General features: G+C 51.2%; 1 protein-coding gene across 1 annotated transcript in view; it reads right to left on the bottom strand.

Annotated features, from left to right (window-relative positions):
• GRIK5 (glutamate ionotropic receptor kainate type subunit 5) overlaps positions 1 to 22,290 on the bottom strand; it is a 50,773-nt gene that overhangs the window by 19,106 nt on the left and 9,377 nt on the right. Inside the window, 6 exon segments of the mRNA XM_015562199.1 lie at positions 8,904 to 9,107; positions 18,161 to 18,268; positions 18,386 to 18,490; positions 18,871 to 19,023; positions 20,528 to 20,689; positions 20,785 to 20,838. Coding sequence (XP_015417685.1) covers positions 8,904 to 9,107; positions 18,161 to 18,268; positions 18,386 to 18,490; positions 18,871 to 19,023; positions 20,528 to 20,689; positions 20,785 to 20,838 — 786 coding nt within the window.

Genomic DNA, 22,290 nt, shown 5'->3' with positions numbered 1-22,290 from the left:
CCCCCCGGCCACTGGGGATGTGCCCACAACCAAGGTACATGCCCCTGACTGGAATCAAACCCGGGACCTTTCAGTCCACAGGCCGATGCTCTATCCACTGAGCCAAACCGGTTACAGCAAAAAAATATATATTTTTAAAAAAAGAATCCAAGGCATGATGAAGTAAGGACCCTGCTCTAGTTGATACCAGAATTCAGAACCACTCATGCTCTGAGGGGGCTTCACCTGTCGGCTGTTCCAGCCTCTCCTTCCACCCTCAGGGCATCTGAGGTCAGGGTGCAGGTGTGCGAGTCCTCCCTGCTCCCAGGGAGCCCAGAAATGAGAGCCAAATGATGAGAGGAGGGAGCGAATCCTGACAAGGTGCTCCTCAGCTGGCCCCAAGGCCCAGCGCCCTCCAGCCCTACCTCAGCAGCCTTATCCCCCACCTCTGTAGATAAAATGTTTGTGTCCCCTCAAAACTCATGTTGAAATCAATGTGATGGTATTTAGGAGGGGGCCTTTGGGAGGTGATTAGGGCATGAAGTGTAGCCTTCACAAATGAGATTAGTGTCCTTACAAAAGAGGCTCCAGAGGGCTCCCCTACCCCTTCTGCCAGGTGAGGACACAGCCGCCTATGAGCCCTCACCAGACACCAAATCTGCCAGCACCTTGATCCTGTACTTCCCAGTCTCTAGAACTGTGACAAATAAATGTCCACAAGCCACCTAGTTTATGGTATTTTGCTACAGCAGCCTAAATGGACTGAGATACCCGCCATCTCACCCCACCTTCCCATGTTCATTCATTCATTCAATTACCTGCTCGACATGTACTTGCGAAACACCCACCACTGGGTACTCACAGTTCTAGCTTTAGGAATATAGCAATGAATCTATATATAATATAAAAGCCTAATATGCAAAGTGTCCCCTTGGGAGTTAGACCTACCTGGAGTTTGATCACTCTCTATGACATGCGCTGACCACCAGGGAACAGCACGAAATGAAGAAAGGCCCCGCCAGCACCTGGCAGCTGGGGAGGGGAGGCCCCAGTTGGCAGCCAGTAGGGTCCTACCCATGCACGAATTTCATGCACTGGGCCTCTAGTATTAACATATGACATCAAGTAGTGACCAATGCTATAAAGAAAAATAAAGGAGGGCAGCACGATTCAGACTGCCATCCACCCCACTGCAGGGAGGTCTTGGTACCAACAGGAAGGAAGTGCGGGAGCCAGGTGTGAGAAGACCTGGGGAGAAAGTTCTGGGCTATGGGGCAGAAGGCACAAACCCTGAGGTGGGAAGCAACTTGCAGTGCTGGGTGTTTGGGGCAGAATGGGAGAAATGAAACATGCAACACAGCAGGACCAGGGTCAGGCAGGGTCTTACAGGCCATGGTAAGGGGACTGGATTCTACTCCAAGGGTAACAGGACATCCCATCGGAGCATGATGTGATCTGGCTCCATGAGAATAGACACAGGGGCAAGAATGGAAGTGTGTGTGGGCGGGGTTGGGGGGAGGTGTTCAGTTGGGAGTGAATTACAATGGACATGCATGGCCACTCACTGCCCAAGGGCAGCTGTTTGGTCTCTAGGAGGGCCCAGTAAGGAGAAGAGAGCATGATTTGTTCCAAACCCTAGCCGTGTAAGCTGTGAGTCACCTCTTGGTGGCTGCATCCCTGCCAGCACACCCCTGGATCTGCTAGGTCAGCAGTCCACGTGGCAGACCGGCTTGCACAGAGCCGGCTCCTGGCCTCCCTCACAATGAAAAGCCAAATGGGTTGTTCAGCAGATGGACTGAAGTAGCACACTCAACTCAGACTGCACAAATCGAAAACGCACACCAAACGCCGCCAGTACCAGCCTCCGAGCTCTGCATTCCAGCTCGGTTTGGGCCCCTTGTCTGAGTTCCTAAGTTTTAATCTTTCCAATGTCTTCTCTTTTTTATAATATATTTTTATTGATTTCAGAGAGGAAGGGAGAGGGAGAGAGAGATAGAAACATCAATGATGAGAATCACTGATCGGCTGCCTCCTGCAACACCCCACGTGGGGGATTGAGCCCACAACCCGGGCATGTGCCCTGACGGGGAATTGAACTGGGACCCTTCAGTCTGCAGGCTGACACTCTATCAAAGCCAAACCAGCTAGGGCTCTTTCCAACTTCTTCCCCTGTGCCCTCAACCCTCAGCTTTCTTAGAGCTGCTATTTCCACGATTCCTTTGTATTTTTCCCTTTTACTCTTCAGCCAGCTGGTTAACAACTTTCCATCTGTTAACAATTCTTACATAGAATTCTCTCCGTTAAAGTAGCTGGTGGCTTTCGTCTCTAGACTGGAGCCTGACCGTGGGCTGTCAGCAGTGGGTTAGGTTTACTCCACCCACTCCTAAGTGCTACTTCCTGCTCAATGGAGTGGGCCAGCCGACACTGTGTGGACTGTTGAGACACAGTGTGGACTGTTGAGACACTGTGTGGACTGTTGAGATCAAGTTCTCAGAGGCCTATGTGAAGACAGGAAGCAGGAGAGTTGAAGTTGCCCTGAGGTAAAACTGAAGGCATGGGTGTGCGCCTGCTTCCGGTGGTCCTGGGAAAGCCACGCAGAGAAAAAGCGTCTGCCAAGTCAGTAGCTCACACCAGCTGCCAAGGGCTGTGTTGGCCTGCTACAGCAAAGACACTTCATTTGGGGCAACAACTGCAACTGGAGTCACCACCCGATTACATTTATACTAACCCACAGTCATTCTTCAAGACCCTCTGCCTTCTGCACAGACCAAACAGACCAGACGAACAGGGATGAGATCACTACCACGCTTCTTTCCAGCCATTAATGAAATGGCAGCACTAATCACTGCAATTCCCCCCAAAGGATATAGAATTGCTCTTGGATTACTATCCTGGGAAAGATGGGAGTCCTAGGGGCTTCCACTTGGCTCTCGCTACCATAATGGCCCTGACTCCACAGGTCAGCTCTGCCAGCAACCACATGCATCTATCTCAATTGTAGGACCAAGACCTGGAAAACACAGGGTGGGTCCAGGGGCCTGGCAAGCCCATTCTGAGTTGAACTTGGGCTCACACTCCATTTATCACCTGACCACATAAGTCTCGCCATGGTCCCCCAGTCAAAGCAGGAAAAGTCAGAAAGATTTGCCGTCTGTAAAAATGGCAGGGGGTTGTCTAAATATCTAAAAGCCAATCAAAACCCTCAGTGCTGAGAAGGGGTCTGTTTAGAAACCGGTGTGGTCTTTCCAGGGAGTAGTTCAACAATATATAACCAAAGCCATATAAAGAGTCTTCCTCTTTCACGCACTCATTCTAGTCAGAGAATCAAACAAAGCTTTTGTGCATAAAGATGTTTGTTTACAGTTGCTTATAACCGGAAAACAACAACAACAAAATACCTGGAAACAACTAAATGTAAAAAAAAATGTTTTACTAATTATAGTATATCCACACAGGAATTAATAGGCAGCCACGTAACATCCTATTTAGGAGGAAACAATAAGATACCATTTTTAGCCTTTCAGATTGGCAAAGCTTTTTAAAAAGATTGATAATACCCATTGTTGGCAAGGGTGCAGGGATTTTGATATTCTTGTGCACTTTTGGTGGAAATACAAATTGGTGGAACCTTTTCGAACAGCCATTTGGCAGTATCAACTAAAAAACATTCATAGCCTTTGACCCAGTGCTTCCACTGCTTGGAATTCTTCCCGCAGGAACACACCCACAAATCCACAGGCCCAGCGAATGGTGGCATTGCCTATACTAGCGAAACCTGGAAACCACCCAAGTAGCCATCAACAGGGGGTGAGTTAAACAATGCACGCTCAGCGCACAATGAAATCCGTATTTCTCCACTTGAATTTCAAATAGGCATCTCAAAGGATCCATGTCCAGAGATAACTTATTTCACCACCCCACCAAACTGCTCATCTCACACCCTCCCAAGGTGGAAATCAGCCTCGCCATCCACACAGCTGCTACGGCCAAACCCTGCGGTCAGCCTCCATTCCTCTCTCCCCACTGGGTAGGCCTGACACGGTTACCACTTTAGCACGCACCTGCATCTCCACTCTTCCAAACGCTCCAATGGCCTTCTAAATGCACCATCCTGTTTCTACTCTTGCCCCATTATAGTTATTTTTCAAGAGGATAGCGAAAGTGATGATTTTTAAATCATTTAAAAATCAAATCAAGCTGGCACATCCATACAATGGAAGATTATTCAGCCCTGAAAAGGAATGCAGCACAGATGCTTCAATGTGAATGAACCTCGACTACATTTCGCTGAAAGAAGCCAGACACAAAAGGCCGCATATTGGATGATTCCATTGATATGAAAGACATGAAATAGGTAAATCCAGGGAGACAGAGCAGATTGGTGGTTGCCAGGAGCTTGGAAAAGGGGAAATGGGGTCCACGTAATAGGCATGGGGTTTTCCTTTGGGAGTGGAGAAAACGTTTTGGAACTAGACAGAGGTGATGGTTGTACAACACTGAATGTACTGCCACTGAACTGTATACTTTAAGATGGTTATTTTGCCGAAACCGGTTTGGCTCAGTGGATAGAGCGTCGGCCTGCGGACTGAAGGGTCCCAGGTTCGATTCCGGTCAAGGGCATGTACCTGGGTTGCGGGCACATCCCCAGTGGGGGATGTGCAGGAGGCGGCTGATCGATGTTTCTTTCTCATTGATGTTTCTGACTCTCTATCTCTCTCCCTTCCTCTCTGTAAAAAATCAATAAAATATATTTTTTTTAAAAAAGATGGTTATTTTGTTACATGAATTTCACCTCAATAAGAAAAAGAAAAATTTTAAAAATTAGATCATAGCACATTCTTTGCTTAAAACCTTCCAATTGCTTCGCAACACAATAAAATAACGTCCAAACTCCTTACCCACAGGCCCTCGTGATCGGGGCTCTACTCTGGGACTTTGCATTCTCTTTCACCCACTCCCCACCAACCTCTGTGAGGGAGGTAATATCACCTCCTGTTTTAGAGGGGAGATTGAGCTCAGAGAGATGAACTGGTTTGCAAGGGATTACGTGCCACCTGAGGCTGGCTCTGCCTGGCTCCGAACCAGCTCACAGCTGGCGGCCGTGTGCCGTGTGGCCACCCAGACTCTCCTTCAGGATGGAGCACTCGTTGGCCAGCCGCAGAGTGCTGGTGGCCAACCACTCTCAGCTCTGGGGTGAAAGAACCCCCTCACCCAAGGCCCTGACCCTCCCTGATGACAGTCCTCTGCAATGATGTATAGGTGGGAGTATAAAGGCTTACCCCCTTACCTCAGGGGATGCCTTCGATGGCCATCCCAGCTCCAGAGCCGTCCGAGGGACAGCTGAAGCCTGTTTATAACTGCATCATAGCTCAGTTCCTTTCTCTGCTCAAGCCTGCTCCTTCACTCCCTCACAGGGCTGGTGTCCCAGGGCACCCCAATATACCTCCTGCCTACTAGGCTCCACCTTAAAGTCACTTCCTGGACCCCAGCCTAAGACATCTGCTCTGCCTCGAGGGCCCAGCTGGAGGGCCCAGACTTTATCCTGCAGGTCCTGGGGCGCTATTGCTAAGGCATGCAAGTGACAGGTCAGATTTGCATTGTGGGAAGATTCCACTGAAGGGCACACTGGAATGGGGGGAGGGGGGAGCTGTAGGCCAGTGAGGAGGATGTGAGAGGGACTGGGCCTGAATGCAGTGATGGCAGGGAGGCCGATTCCGGCAGTGGCCACTGGGTGGAATAAATGGACCGTAATTCTAGACTGGCTGGTGAGTCCTGCGCCTGGCCGGGGGTGACTCAGGGGATGCCGGTGCACCGGGCTGTCTTCCATCTGGAAGTCACTCATCAGCTCTGGGACAGCCTGTTGGGGTGCCAGCCCTGGCTCTGCCTGACACTAGCCGTGTGGCCTGGACATGATACCTTGGTGTCTCCCTCTGTCCATTAGAGAAAACTGGGCTAATACCAGGCCCTCCTTATGGAGTGGCCATGAAGAGTCAAAGAGTTAACACATGTTCAAAAAGCTTGGCCAAGGGCCTGGCAGGCGTGCTCGCTGCAGGCTTCCCGAGTACCTGCTGGGTGTCTGTAAAGGGCACATGCCTTGCATCAGAACCACCTGGGTGCCCTGTGTATGTGTGTGTGTGTGTGGTGGGGGTGGAGGGGCGAGTCCTTTCACTGCTGCGTCCCAGAGCTCACACTGGTAGGAGGGCCGTGATCCTCTGGGCCATGAGGGATTGTTAGAAGGAGGTAACACTTTAAAAGCTCCTGGCAAGTGGTATGAAGTCAACAAATGCAGCTGCTGCTGCTGTGAGGTTGGTGGGAGCATCTGCGCAAAGCTCAGCGCACTCGGCCATCCCACGGCAGACAGCTGAGCCTGGGCCAGGCCAAACCCCGCCTGTCTTTTGCGCTGCCAGCCTGCTCCTCCTCCAGTGTTCTCTCCCTAAATGTCATTGCCATCGCCCAGCTGCCCGAGCCAGAAACGGGAGGAATGCCCACATCTTCTCACCTATATCCCCCAGCCTGCACTCCAGCCTCCCCTGGTCTCCATCTCTGCGGCCCACCTCCCCGCTGGTCATCCTGCCCCCCTCCTGCTGCCCCCCACCCCACTGATTCTGTTTTCTCACTTAAGCCAGTTCAAACCCTGGGGGGCACATCCTGTGGACCTCCTTCTGAGACCAAACTCTTTAACCCACTCAGAAAGAGCCAGGCCAGGCCTGGCCACTACATCCCCAGGGTATAGTTCAAGGCCTGGTATACAGTAGACACTCAATAAATGCTAGGTGGCTGGAGAATGGACAAATGCATGAATATATGTATGTGCTGGCTGCACCAATAGAAATAACATTAACAATAATATGAATAGGGCACCTGTACACAGTACCCACCACCTGCCAGTCCTGTTCTAAGGCCCTACCTGGATTAACTCGTTTCATGTGAATGACAGCCCTGTGTGCTAACACCTGTGGTTTTCCCAATTTTAGTGGAAGAAATGATGTTACAGGAAGGTTAAGTAACTTACCCAAGGTCACACAGCTACTATGCAGCAACGCCAAAATTCAAATGGGACTAAAGACCACAACTGCAGCAACTGATCTGTGCTATGCTCTCCCAGGTACCATCGCACCAAATTCTCCCACAATCCTGTGGGGCAGGCCAACGCACAGCTGGTTAAGACTCTGCCCAAGGTCATGCAGCTCTCAACAGGACTATCCCACTATTTCTTTGTTGAAGAATGAACTGGTGTCCAGTTTAGTGACTTCAGCTGGGGGGCAACTATGGAGTCTACTTATTTCTGGGGGCCTTGACTGACCTGTGGAAGTGGAGGTCATGCAGAAACTGGACAGTGGGGTGGGTGCTAGGCACCAGCTATCACACTCCTCGCCTCCTGTCTCCTCAGGTTCTGGCTGCAGGGCCTTTAAACCACCTGGGGCAGAAGCTTTCAACCTGGCAGCCTGTGGAACTGTGCCTCAGGCCTGCCGGTGGGGTGGGGTTGGAGAGACCCAGGACCCCGGGGACACCCCACCTCCGCCTCCACCAGAGCAGCCTGCTTTGTCCAGGGTTCTGAGGGCACTTTCAATTACAAAAAAGGTTCTGCAATCAAAACAACTTTTGAAATCTGTGTCCTATGGGATAAATGTCCTTGTCAAGCAAAGTGGCCTTCTCAAGTCTATCCTGGTGACATTCAGAGGCTTTGATGCAGTGAATTCTGGGATGGAAAAGTCAGGAGAGTGAGAATCTCCAGTGCCCTTAGCCAAGTCCAATGTCAAAGCTGCCCTGACCGTTCACGGCCATAGGTCCTTGCTCTGCACACCTGCCTGGGTGTGCCCCAAGTTGGGGCCTGTTTGTCTCCCATGGCACAGTCCTGCCTCTGGGCATTTGCCCACAGCTTCTAGTGCCTGGAATAAAAAGAGGAACTATGACGGGCACTCCTCTCTGACAAGCAATGTGTGCGGTGCTGTCCATTTCCTGTAGCTCTCACTGCACACCTGTCAGATATCATTATCCCCATCCCGGGGAGGAGAAATTGACGTTCAGAGAAGAGAAATGACACACTGAACACTCAAACCCAGGTTGGTCTAACTCCAAAATATTCTTTCCAGTGCACCCTCACCTATGACCTCTAGGACCCTGCCTCTCCCTCCTCACCTTCATCCAAATCCTGCACACACTCAGGACCCACTGGCACTTCCAGTGTGCCCCACTCTCTTATCCCCCACCTTTGCAAATGCCATTTCCTGAGCTCCGAAAACAATGCCCTCCTCCCTTACCCCTTTCATCTTTCTGACTCTGCACCCTTTGAGTATCCACTTGGGTGTCACCTCTTCCAGGAAGCCTTCCTTGGATGCCTGGCTAGGTAAGAATCCTCCTCTAAGACTGAACTTCCCCCATCATAGCCCCAAGGGCTCTGTCTTGCGTTCATTTGCTTTTCTGCATTCTAAGGAGACACTAAATTCTTGGAGGCAGGATCAAGGTCCATTGTGCTCACCTGTGCTGCCAACATGGTACAAAGACATAGTAGGTGCTCAACAAACACTGATGGAGCGGACTTGATGTCTGTAATGTGCCAGACCTCCTGGCAGGTGCTGAGCATAGCGTATAAATGAGGCATAGTCCCTGCTCTCCTGGCCCAAGCCCTGCCTTTCTCTCAACCTACTTGTGCTCTGCCTGCTTCCCACTCCACATCCCTTTCATTTGCTCAAACCTTTGAGCACCAGCTAAGCCCTGGTGGCACAGGGGAGCATTTGGCAAATGTCTGGGACATAGAAGGCACAGGTGCATGGTATACCATAGGTGTAAGGAGCCCCCAGGGACTCATTCCTCTTCTGCTATGTGCCAGACTGGTTCTGAGACTCCCCTCGCTGCCCCCTGCCACCTGCCGTTACCCCACAGGCTGTGACCCCTTCCCCAGCCCTGGCCCAACGCAGCCGTACCCGGTTGATGAGCTCGCCGACCATGCCCGTCCAGGAGCCATTGGGCTCGGGTGCCCCGTACAGCCCGTCCTCCACCAGCCGCAGGCGGTAGCGGAAGCGCAGCAGCTCAGCCAGCTCCCGCAGCATGTCCACGCAGAAGCCCTCAAAGCGCTCATTTCCCGACAGGGCCTGGAAGTTGGGCCGGCGCATGACGTATGGGTTTTCCTGGAGAGGCAAGGGAGAAGGAGGGTCAGAGTCCGGCGTCTGGGGGCTGCATCAGGATCCTGGAGCCGAGGCTGGGCAGCTAGATCCAGAATCCAATGAGTGGGAACCAGGCCTGAAAGCCAAGGGCAAAAGCACATGGACCCTACCAGCCCCCAGATCACAGGTGCTGTTTTAATCTCCACCAGACACCCTGGCGTTCATTTGTCTCAATCTCAACTGTCTATGAGGGAGGCAGGCAACCTAAGAGTGAATCAGACTGGATGGAGGTCATGCTGAGCTGGAACAAGGTCTTTCAAATTTCTGACCATGACCCACAGTGAGATTCCTTTTACTTTGTAACCCAAACTACACACATATATGCGCATGTACTCACATGCCATAACGAGACTCGGTTCCACAAAACAGGCTTGTGCGATGGCAATACACCCTGCTACGTTCCGCTCTGCTCCGTGTTTATTTTCCCCACAACCTGTAGTGAGCCACTGAGAACTGACTTCAGGAGCCAGCAAGGGACCCAGTAGGGTCGCCACCAGGATTCAGTTCCGGCCCAGTGCCACCAGGAGGGAGATGGGCGTGAGATGTCAGGTGGCCCATGTTGAGAGAATTTGGAAACCCAAGTAGTTTTGTAAGATCTCCCAATTATAAAGGTTAGTCACAACTCAAATTCTGTTAACATTTTTTAAATGCTGTGCAGGCTAAACAAACACCTGACAGTTTGCAATCTCTGGCCTAGAGCTGGTTCTTACGATGATGCTTATTTCTGAGGGATTCGAGCAAATTTATGTATTCGAGCAAAGCTCGACTGACTCCCATCATGCCAAGTAAGTGCAAAAGCTGAGAGAATACTCCAAGTGCCGGTGGGATGAGGCCTCCAAAGATGCTCGTAACAAAAGGGACACTTACCTTGACATAGTCATTTTCTAAGTGGCTGTTTGTGTGGTATCTCTGTGGACTTAGGAACAAAAGGAGTCAGAGCTTAGGAAAGAGCCAGGAGAGCTCTGGCAATGACAGTGAGCATGAGCTGAGCGCCTGCGGAGTACAGCCCCTGTGCTGCATGTGTTCTCAGGATTCTCTCCCTTTGATTCCTCAGTGACCTTTGATGGGAGGGGTTATTACACTTATTTCACACATGGGGAAACTGAGGCTCACAGAGGCTCACAATGTCACCTCTGTTATTCAGCACATCATTACTGAGCTCTCAGGCAGACGTGGCTGCAATATTTTGCAGTTCTTCCCAGAGGTGGAGCCGATTTCCCCACCCCTTGGCTCTGAGCTGGCCTCAAGATTCGCTTTGGCCAACAAAATGCGTGCAAGTGATGCTGTGTGAATTCCAGAGCCGGGGCCTTCAGAGCAGCCTTCTGGGACCACTGTGTAAGGAAGCCCAGGCCCGTCTGCTGAAGGATGAGTGAACCGAGGTGCTGGCCAGCAGCCAGCACCCACAGCCACTCTGGAAAAGGCAGCTTAGCCTAACCACTGTGGGCACAGCAGGCAAGGAGGGCGGCAGGACTGCTCTGTCAACCACAGAATTGTGAGAAATAATAATTATTATAGTTGCGAGCTTCTGGGTCTTGAGGTGGTTACACAGGTAGGTACAGTGAGGCCAGATCCTGTTATGAGCTCTGGATTCCAGGACTCCACAAAGCCCTTCAGCTGAGGGGCGATGACATGCAGGGAGGTTAGTGCTTTTTTCCTCTCGACCAAGCTGCCTTTTCAAATCCAAAACTGTGGAACTGGGGGTAGGAATGTGAGATGCTACTAATAATAGCGGCGCAGCTAGTGTTTCCTGTGGCTCGCTGTGACAGCTATTCTGTCAGCGTGGGAGGTCGGTATTATTACCTCTGCTTTAGAGATGAGGACACTGAGGTCCCGAGAAGTGAAGGAGTACGCGGCTGAGATGGACAGTCAGTCTGACTCCGAAGCTCTGCCCTGAAGCCCTGTGCTAGACTGAACTCAAGTGGACAGAACCCGAGAGCAACATGGGAGATCCCAGACATAGAGCTGGGGACCCAGGTCAGATATCAAAGCTGGAGAATAAAACATCAAGAGTTATCTAGATAAGCACCGCTGTTAGCTGGAAGGCTCTACTAAACCCTCTTCACATGCAAAGGAGGAAGGAAACAAGCTCAGGGAGGTCAAGTGTCTTGCCCAAGGCCACACAGCGGAAGCAGGACAGTGGGAAGGGGAGACTGGGAAGATTTGGGATTCAAAACCCAGTTGCTGTGGGGTCCAATCCCCTTGTTCCTTCCAGCAGGCCAAGCTGATCTCAGATTCAAGGTTGAGGCACTTGGGTTGTGGATTTGAGGCCTCAGGACCAGGGTCTGGGGTTATAGGGCCAGAAAGAGGGCCTGTGCCTGTGAACAGAACTCAGGATCAGAAAACGATGCTGTAGGACTCAACCTAGAGCCCCAGACCGTCAGAACTGAGGCTCTTAAAGGAGCCTCTAATCCAAGGTTTTCAGGCTTCCTCAGGGACCTTCTGTGGAAGCACTGCAGACAGACAGTGGGCTGTTGCTAAGTCTGGGTTAAGAATTCATCCTACAAATGTCTGTGCACCTGTACACAAAAACGCAGGTCCTGGAGTCACGGCAGCATTGCTTGTAGTGGGAACAAAGACTGGAGCAACCTAATTCGGCACAGGTTTAAAAGACTGCTGACGTCACCAAAGTATCCCAGGCAACTACTAAAATAACAAGTTCTCTCAGATCTATTAAGAGGGGGAAAAACAAGCTACAGAATGTGTACAATATGCTACTCTTTGTGAAGGAGAGAGTGGGGACGTGCTTGTATGTGCAGACCTTTTGGAAGGATGTGGCCTATGGGGAACTGGAGAGAAAAGGACACTGATTTTTCACTCCTTATCTCCTCTTTGAATTCCATTTAATTTAGGTTTATATTAAACTGTTCCTCCCCCAGTTTAGACTTCTGAATAGTAACTAGTAAAATATTTCAATTTTTTGAAGTATGACATTTAAATATAGGTGGAAATGCAAAGGGTCAAGAACCAAAGCAATTCTAAAGAACATGAAAACCGGAGGACTTATCCATCAGATATTAATACTTAACTTAAAGATATGGTATGTAAGACAATGTGGCATGACAGCAAAGCTGGTCAAATGGATAAAGAACGGAATGTGGGCCCTAACCAGTTTGGCTCAGTGGATAGAGCATCGGCCTGTGGACTCAAGGGCCCCAGGTTCGATTCTGGTCATGGGCATGTACCTTGGTTGCGGGCACATACCCAGTAGGGAGTGTGCAGGAGGCAGCTGATCAATGTTTCTCTTTCATCGATGTTTCTGACTCTCTCTATCCCTCTCCCTTCCTCTCTGTAAAAAATCAATAAAATATATTTTTTAAAAAAGTCTGCCTGGAGTCTATTAAAAAAAAAAAAAAGAACAGAATGTGGGAAACCCACACATGAGTGGATACTCAGTTATGACAAAGGTAAGACTGTGGTGAAGGGGTAAAGAATTACCATTTTGCCCTAGCTGGTTTGGTTCAGTGTACAAAACATCGGCCTGCGGACTGAAGGGTCCCAGGTTCAATTCCAGTCAAGGACACATGCCTGGTTGTGGGCTTGATCCCCAGTAGCGGTGGTGCACGAGGTAGCCGATCAATAATTCTCTGTCATCATTGATGTTTCTATCTCCCTCTCCCTTCCTCTCTAAAATCAATAAAAATATATTTTAAAAATGAATGACCATTTTAATAAATGGTGCTGTTCAACCAAGTATATTCATATGGGAAAAAAATGTATTCTGATCTCCTACCTCACATGATACATAAAAATCAATTCCAGGTAGATTGTAGATCCAAATATAAAAGGAAAATTTGTTAATTTTAGAAAACAAATAGACTTTATGACCTTGGTCCAGAGAATCATTAAATTCAAAAAGAATTAACCATAAAGGAAAAAAAACACAATAAAGTGAACTTTAGTAAAATTAAAAATATTTTCATTGCCCTGGCCAGTGTGGCTCAGTGGGTTGGGCATCATCCCATGCACCAGGGAGTTGCCAATTCAATTCCCGGTCAGGTCACATGCCTGGGTTGTGGCTCAATTCTGGGTGGGGAGCACACAAAAGGCAGCCGATTGATGTTTCTCTCTCTCTCTCCCTCTCTCTAAAAATCAATAAATTATTTTTTTAAAGATAAAATTTCATCAAAATATATCACTGGGGGGCCTGGCCAGTATGGCTCAGGTTATGGTGTTGTCTCATACACTGAAAGGTTGTGGGTTCGATCCTTGATCAATATGTACATGGGAGGCAACCCATCAAGGTTTCTCTCTCACATGGAGGTTTCTCTCTCTCCCCCTCTCCTTTCCTCTCTCTCTAAAATCAACTTAAAAAACATATTCTCAGGTGAGGATTGAAAAATATATCATGGGCGGGGGGTGGGGGGACACATACAAGTGAGAGGGCAAAGCAAGCCACAAAGTGAGAGAAGACATCTGTAATACATATTTCTACAAAGGATAGTATCCTTTATAGAAGGAATATATAAATAACTCACAAATCAATAAAAAGGTCATATATCCCGATTTTTAAAAAATAGTAAAAGACTTGAGCAGAGACTTCCCAAAAGATTTCCAAATAGCTAACAAACAGAAAAAGGTGGTCAGCCTCCCTGATCATTAGGGAAATGCCGGTGAAAACCAGAGTGTAATTAGGTCCTGTATATGCTCATCACTGGAGAAAATGAGGAGTAACTGAAATGCTCATTCTCACACTACTGGTGCGGGTGCAAAGTGGCACTGCCACTATGGACAGCACTCCGGCAGCATCTCCTAAAGCTGATAGGCCCAGCAATTCCACTCCTGGGTGAACACTGGACGGAAACGCTGTGTTCACCAGAAGGCATGTAGTAGGTGTTCATAGCAGGACTTTTCATAATAGAAAAACACTAAAAACAACTCCTAAGTAAACTGTGTTACGTTCATAGAACAGAACATGTAACGATGAAACTAAACTAATCCAACATGGATGAATCTCACAAACCCATCAACAGAGGAAGCCAGACAAAAGAGGGAACATAGGGTATGAAGCTATTTACATGAAGTTCAAAGGTGGAAAAGCTAATCTGTGGTGATGGAAGTTGAGATGGTAGTTACTTTGGAGGGTCAGAGACCAGAAGGGACATGAGGAGGGCTCGGGTGGGAAGGCTGGTTCCATGGGTGTATTCAGTTTTTGGAAATTCGGCGAGCAGTACATTTAGGATTTGTGCACGTTTCTGTATGCATGTTACACTTCCATAAAAATCTCTTAAAACTAAGAACAGCCGAAACCGGTTTGGCTCGGTGGATAGCTTGTCGGCTTGCGGACTGAAAGGTCCCAGGTTCGATTCCGGTCAGGGGCATGTACCTGAGTTGTGGGCACATCCCCCGTGGGAGATGTGCAGGAGGCAGCTGATCGATGTTTCTCTCTCATCGATGTTTCTAACTTTCTATCTCTCTCCCTTCCTCTCTGTAAAAAATCAATAAAATATAAAAAAAAAAACCCACTAAGAACAAACAAAAAAATTAAGTAGGGTGGGTTCTAGAACATTCCTCGAAAGCTGCATGCCTTCCGTGAACCCAGGACCCAAATCCATATCCAGGACTTCCTGGAGTGCTGTTTAAACAACCCTGATCTAGTCTAGCCCCTTCACTCTATGAACATTCAATTCCCCCACTTTAAAGGCGCGAACTGAGGATGGAGAGAAGACACCCACCAGGTTATGTAGCATGCGAATGGTAGAGCCAAGCCTAGAACACAGTCCTCTGGGCTCAGAAAAGAGCAAAAAAATGAGGCAAATCAAGGCAGTGTAGTGCAATGGACAGGTATGTGGGCTCTGCCACCTTCTAGCTGGGTGACTGGGGCGGTCACTTAACCCTCATCTGAAAATCAGGGGCCATAAGGGTACCCAACTCAGAGCTGAAGAGTAAGTGCTCAAAGACATCAGCCAAGATGACTGATGTTTCTATCAAGGATGCCAGATGACAAGAGAGAAGGGGAAAGGGCTCGTGTGTGCTTACCACGATCATGCTGGGCGCCACCAAGGGTGCCTTCTGATCTCATGCAATCCCCCCACAACCCTTCAAAATGAGATTAATAGACCCATTTTACAAATGAAAGTATGGACAACCTGAGTGGTAGGCAGTGAAGACAGGAATACCTGACCCAGAGGCACCAAAGAGCAGGATGCGACATCACAGCTGCTTGATGAAGGGAATCATGGGGACCAAGTGAGGGCTCTCCAGGAGCAGGGCCTGAGGAAAGGCCCCTGCACAGACTCACCTCCTGGGGCCTCCTCTTACACCCTCACCTTCCTGTGGGCCTCTCTCAACTTGTCACCAGCCAGCCCTCTCAGCTCCAGACCTGTGAGCCCCACCCCAGGGACACTCCCACCCTGTTGAGAAACTTCTCCTGTTCCCTCCCTTGGCCCAGTCCTTGGGCATCACAGGCACCACACCCTATCTTCACTGCTTCCCAACATTCCACATCAGATCCCCCTCCCTGCCGACAGCCCAGCCCAGCTCAGGCCTTGTGTTCCCCCCACCTGGAGCACCTCCCTCTCCTTCAGCCTCCCTTATGCACCCAGGAGCTATTCCAATCTGGCCCCACCCCTTTCACTCAACACCTTCAAGGTACAGGGGGTAAGCATAAATGAGTCCTTCAGAGACCCTCCCACCTCTGTGGCAGCACTCACCACCCCTCCATGCTTACTAGGTGCCAGGCACCACTCTAGGCCCTGGGGACAGAGCTGGGCATAAGACAAGTCCTGACTGCATCTTGCCCAGGCGCCCACATTGACTCAAGTCTGAATCCCCAAGTATCTGACAAAGGCCCTTGTCCAGAAACACAAGTCAGAAAATGTTAGTGAATCAGCAGGCACATCTGGCTGTGCACACGGAGCCAGCTACCTCCACGTCCAATCTGACAAACGCTTCCTGAGGCCCCTGCTTCTGTGGCTCCTGCTGCCCAGATGCCCACCCTGCCTCCTCTGTGCACCCAACTCCTACACAGCTTCTAAAGCCCAGTCTAATGCCACCTCCTCTGTGAAGCCTTCCTCGGGCCTTTCACAGCTGAGTCAGTCCCTCCTTTCTGTGTGAGAATGACTGTGTCCATGCCTGTCTCCTCCATTGAACTGGGATCCCCTCCCCTCAAAAGTAAGGAAACCATGAGGCCACGTGTGACTCATTCCTGTACCTCCAGAACTTGTGCAAAGCCTGACACACAGCAGCTTCAGAAAATATTTGTGGAATGAATGAATCCATCAAGAGAATGAGTATCAGGAAGAGAACACTGGCTTATGGGCCTTGGGGAGAAGAGGTAAGTGTGAGAAGAAACTCGAAGTCCCTAGGTCAGGGCTGGGGAATGTCTGGCCCTAGGGACACACAAGGCCTGCGAAATCATTTGGTCTGGTCCTGTCAGGCATTAGGGGAGAGTTAATTAAATGTTTGACCAAGTATAGCAAGCTAATTTTTAAATTGATCATTTGCACAAGGCCTGCGAAATCATTTGGTCTGGTCCTGTCAGGCATTAGGGGAGAGTTAATTAAATGTTTGACCAAGTATAGCAAGCTAATTTTTAAATTGATCATTTGTATGGCCCTTAAATGATGTTATAAATATCCAAATGGCCCTGGGCTGCCCTAGGATCATGGCTCTGCTCTCTTGACACCCCCTCCCTGACCTTTGCCCCTGCTCCCCACCAAGCACCCTATCTCTTCAGGCCCCGGGAAGGCCCTGGAACTGGCAAACACTCCCACAAGCACGGAGGTCCGACTTCTGCCAGCCAGCCTGCCTGGCCCATAGGGCTCTCAGTGAGGCTGTTACGAAGTGTCTGGTTTCCTGTCTGCAGGCCATCTGTCCCTCCCCAGCAGGATCGCTGGCCCTTCTCCAGAGGGACTCGAAGTCCACTTTTAGATCAGAAGTTCCCTAGGGACTGAGGGAATGGCCCCTCGACACTCTGCTTTAGGGGGCCTCTGACATCCTGTGGAACCTGTGGTAATGCTTTCAACCTCAGGATCCATAGCACCAGCCAGCTCAGCTCACAGAGGCACTGAGGGACCCCCAAGACGTGGATGCCAGTGGGCCAGGGACTTGGCTGCTGCAAAGAGCATGGCTGCGGCATGCCCAGCCTCTAAGCCCAGCTGCTCCCGACAGCTTCCTGCTCACCAGATCCTGCGTGTCACCCCTCCCTGACCTCCTAGAGGCCACTGTGCCCGGCGGGTGGCAGGGCTGCAGGGGAGAGGGCATGGCCTCGAAGACTAACACTCAGCTCCAGCAGGCACTTGCTGTGGGACCTGTTTCCTTACCTTCAAAAGAAGGAAAATAAGACAAACCTTATGGAGTGGCTGAGATGTTTAAAGAGTGACACCGTCAAAGGGCCTAGCACAGTGCCCATGCAGAACAGTGCTCGGTGAATATTCCTGACCCACAAGGCCTGGCTCTGGTCTGGCAAATGCAGCAGCAGCACCAGTGGGCTGCGGGACAGTGAGGGGACGAGAGGACTGGAGATTCAGAGCACAGGCTCTGGGGCCTCAGAGACTCACTTCCATCCTGACTACGCCACTTCCTTGCTGTGAGACCCTGGGCAAGTCGCTTCACCTTCCTGAGCCTCGGTTTCCACATCTTCAAGATGGACATTAAATAAGTTAACATGTGTGTCAATATACTTGGCAAGTGTGACAAAATGGCCACTCCTGACCGTAACTGACGGGGCCTTCCATGGGCCAGACACTGTGCGGTGCCCTCCCTGCCTGCGTGGCCGCGTGGAATGCTCATGGCGCTCTCCTGTGAGCCAGGCCTTCCTCTCCGCTGTGCAACGCACAGCAGGCTGGCGGAGCCCGGGCTGGGCCAGCTGTGAGGGCAGAGTCTGTGCCTCCCTGGCCCTGGCAGCGATTAGGATGGTAACACCGTGGCCCAGTCTGGGGTTGTTGGGTGCATGAGTCACAGCCCCACGGCGCTGTGGGCTTTGCCAGCTGAGGCATCCCTCCTCCTGACCAGGACTGGGCTGGGCATCGTTCAGGAAAGGCCCCTTCATTTACTGCCGCCCCACAAGGGCCACTCACCAAAATGGTCGTGACCACCAGCGTCTTGTTGGCCAGCGTCTGCGACAGGTTGATGTCCAGGGTGGTGGCGTTCATGGCCAGGGTCCGGTTAGAGTACCACACCCCGATCTGGGGAGGAGAGGGGTATGGTACTCTAACCGGTCGGGTCCCACCCCGCCCTCCCTCCATTCCACCTCCACCCCACCCACCCAGTCAGGGCTCTGGCTTCACCCTGGGCCTGCTCACCTCACGGTGGCCCTGCCGGGACTTCTCTAGGATACGCAGGGTGTAGTTGGTCCTCTGCCCTTTGCTGTTGAATTCGACCCGCCCGGTCAGCCCGTCATACTCTACCTAGCAGGGTGGGAGGTGGCCAGAGGGAGGGGTGGCAGGAGCCCAGAGATGGGTGGGAGAGGCCCAGGGGGAAAGAGACAGAGGTGGAGGGGACAAGAGAGAGGGAGAGGGACCAGGAAGGACCACAATTAAACAAGCAAGACCACACACCAGCAAACGTGGGGTGATGGAACAAAGACACAGGACGCAGCAGTACCGGCAGGCAGAAGAAAGCCAGGAAAGAAGGGACAGAGGGAAGAGCAAGGAAGAGGCGCAGAGGGAGCAAGAGGCGTTGGGTGGGGTTGGAGGTGGGGGAGAGGGCAAAGGGCCGAAAGGTGGACACAGTGAGTCCCCCACCGGAGGCAGGCTGATTGCCCTCAGCCCTCCCACTCGCAGCTCACCATGCGCAGGTAGTTCATGAGGCTGGTCCCGTGGGGCCAAATGTTGGCCGACGTACAGGCCAGTGGCTTTACACCGATCTCCTGGCTGCGGGTCAGCTCCCGGACGGCGCTCACCACCACATGCACGGCATCAAACATCAGGGCTGCCGACAGCTGAGTGGGGGCAGAGGTGGGGCAGGACAGGGAAGAGGCAGCTTAGCCAGGGGAGTCCCCGAGCCCCCTGGTGCCACCCCCAGCCCTCAGTCAACTCTCTGGTGTCTTTCTCGGGGAATGCACGTGACAGGGAAAGGTGTGCATGCTGCCAGGCCTCTATGGCAGCATCTCTTCCTGAATGCGTGTGACCATGTGTCTGTTCAGGGGAGGACATGTCTGAGTGTGCCTGGACAGCCAGTCCTGTCACCCCCAAAGGGGTTGTTCATGGGCCTGAGGTGAGGGTACGCCTGGGAATCTGCATGTCTGTATGGCTGATGCCGGCTGGAGACAATGGCCACAGCCCCTCTCTCAGTGTGCCTAGGGATGTTTATGTGGGTGGGGCTGGGCAAATGTTCCTATTTGTTTATACACAGGGCAGGGCCGGGTGTCTAGGAGGCAGGAGCATATAATGGCTATGAGCCCGGGCCTGGGAGACAGGCAGGTCTGAGCTGAAGGCCCAGTTCTACTATTCCCTGTAGTGGGCCAAGTCCCCACTACCCTCTGAACCTCAGTTTCCTCCCCTGTATAGTGGGGATAATTGCCATTTCTGCCTCTGAGTACTAGGGTGGGGATCAAGCAAGATAATGCAGCAAAGAACTCCAAACAGCGCTGGCACACGGTGCGGGCTCCATACAAGCTGCCACTGAGCTGTGATTGATGGCACAGGGCGTCTGTGAGTGTGTCTGCGAGAGTACGTCTTAGCTGGGTGGATGTGCAGGTGTGAATCTCGTGCTATGCAGGTAGGCGCAGGGGTGCGAATGAATGTGCCTCTGTCTGTGTCCATGTGTGCACATCCGACTGCATGGCTCGGTATCCATGGGTTTCTGTGCACGTAGGACTGTCTCAGTATCTTGGTATATGACTAGATGTCTGTGAGCAAACACACATAAATATGCATCTTTTCTATGTTTGCACTTATTCAGCATATATTATCAGAAACCTACTCTGAGCCAGGCTGTCTTAGGTGCTGGTATATAATGGTGAACAGAGAGAAAGCCCTGCTCTCAAGGAACTTAAAATCATGTATGTGTATCGATATCTAAGCAAAATATAGAGCAAGCCACATGGTAATTAGATAAGCAAAGACAGGTGCTATGGAGGAAAATACAGCAGGGAAGGGGGCTATATCGTGGGGAGTTTCCCATATTTTTAATGGGACCAAGGAAGGTCTCACAACGAAGGGGACATTTGAGCAATGACTTGGTGATGAGGAAGCGAAGCGCAGGCCCTGAGGTGCGCGTGTGCTGGGGCGGCAGAGGCACCTGGAGACCAGTGTGGCTGCTGCACCATGGGAGGTGGAGAGGAGGACAGGTCAGACTTATCTCAGAGTGAGGCTGCATGGCAGGTACTCGGGAAGTGAAGTGGGAGCACCAGAGGCTCTGAGCACCAACTGGCAGAGATCTGAAGGGGCCCAGAGTATCTGTGTGCAGAGTGTCTGTGTGCGGGGGCCAGGGGGCTTGCTCACCGCAGGGCCCGGGTAGGTGCTGGCTTCGCAGTTCTCTCTCCAGGACATGTTGAGGCTGCGCACAAACTCGGGGTAGAAGGGGTGCGAGGTGTTGAACATGGAGAAGCCCAGGATGTTGGAGGAGTCCTCCACGATCCCGTCCAGGTGCAGGATGGGGAAGTCCTGGGACGAGAAGAAGGGTGAGCCCGGGGCCAGGCACCACTGGTGCAGATATCACGGGAGGGAATGGGGCCCGAGAGGCTGCTGGGGGTACGCACCATGGTGGTGAGGATGTACTTGTAAAACGCTGAGATCATGCCTAGTTCTGAGGCCTGGAGAACACCAGCAGGAAAAGAGGCGACCAGAGAAGCAGAAATGGGGATAATGACAGAAGTTCACTTAATGTGGCACCAAGAATAAAACAGATACTTAAATCAAAGGCTCTGCATAGAACCCCTTAGGACGTGTCTACACTTAACAAATGAGGAAATTGATGTGGGCAATACAGTAAGAAACACCCAGAGACAGAGAGAGACAGGAAGAAGACACATGTGGGCAGAGGGAGACCTTGATCCCTCGCGTCCAACCCTGCTGACTGGTAGCCCAGGTGGGATGTAGGCGCCTTGAATGCCAGCCCCCGCGTTAGGTCACTTAAAAGGCTGCCCTCTGGAGATAGGCACAGGGACACCTCAGAAACAGGGCAGGTGGGGAGGACAACCTTAACCTTAATGCCCAGGCTGCCCATGCCAGGTTTGGGCTGCTCACTTGTAAGGCTCAGCCTGGTCCCAGGTCAGGTAAACTACCCCTGCCACCTTTAAAAGCCCTTTGCAGCAAAGACAGCCAATATGGCTCTAAGAGTCACGTTTTGAGCCCCCTTTCTCACAGCCCCTGAGGATAACAAAGCTAGAAGACCAGGCCACGAATGCCCAATCCTGCCCCGCAATGGACATTAGAACTTTAACTGGCACCAGCTTGCATTGCCTGAGTGTCAAGAGCTGTGATCATGTAGGTTATAGCCCTTTCCACGACAGGGATGGACAGGCTCGAGAGGAAAGTGGCCGCAGGTCCCTGGGCTCACACGGGAGGGCCGGGTCTCCGGCCCAGGCCTGCCACCTGAGCATAATCTTTCCTACAAGCCACCCTGACTCCAGAGCCTATGGGTGCTGTCCACACCTCTTCCTATAAGCTACGATCAGCAGTGACATACGGTTTTAATTTTTTAAAAACTGGAGAAAGCCCTAGCCAGTTTGGCTCAGTGGACAGAGCGTCGACCTGCGGACTGAAGGATCCCAGGTTCGATTCTGATCAAGGGCACATGCCCGGGTTGTGGGCTCGATCCCCAGTGGGGGGCATGCAGGAGGCAGCTGATCAATGGTTCTCTCTCATCGTTGATGTCTCTAACTCTTTCTCCCTCTTCCTTCCTCTCTGAAAACAATAAAAATATATTTTAAAAAATAAAAACTGGAGAAAAATAAGTAATACAGGTTAGATTATGAGGAAAAATTAAGAGCAGGGAAGCAACGAACGATGAATGAATGTGGGTCACTGATGGACAGCATGTGGCGGGCCAGCATCTGACACGGCCTCTCCTGGGTGGCCTTGAGACAGACCGTTCCCCGCAGGAAGCCCAGCTTCGTCATCCACAAATGATCATCACTCGTGCCCACGGGGTGGGTGACAGCCAAACTAAAGAATACATGCAAAGTGCCTCAATAGACAGCAGAACACGCACTTCGTAAGGATACTAGTAAGCTCCCGTAGTCTGGGCCAGGCAGTCCCATGCA

The sequence above is a fragment of the Myotis davidii genome, unplaced genomic scaffold (genome assembly GCF_000327345.1).
Source record: "Myotis davidii unplaced genomic scaffold, ASM32734v1 scaffold1577, whole genome shotgun sequence".
NCBI lineage: Eukaryota > Metazoa > Chordata > Mammalia > Chiroptera > Vespertilionidae > Myotis > Myotis davidii.
The sequence above is the reverse complement of the archived record's forward strand: the minus strand, read 5'-3'. Positions and strand labels throughout refer to the sequence as shown.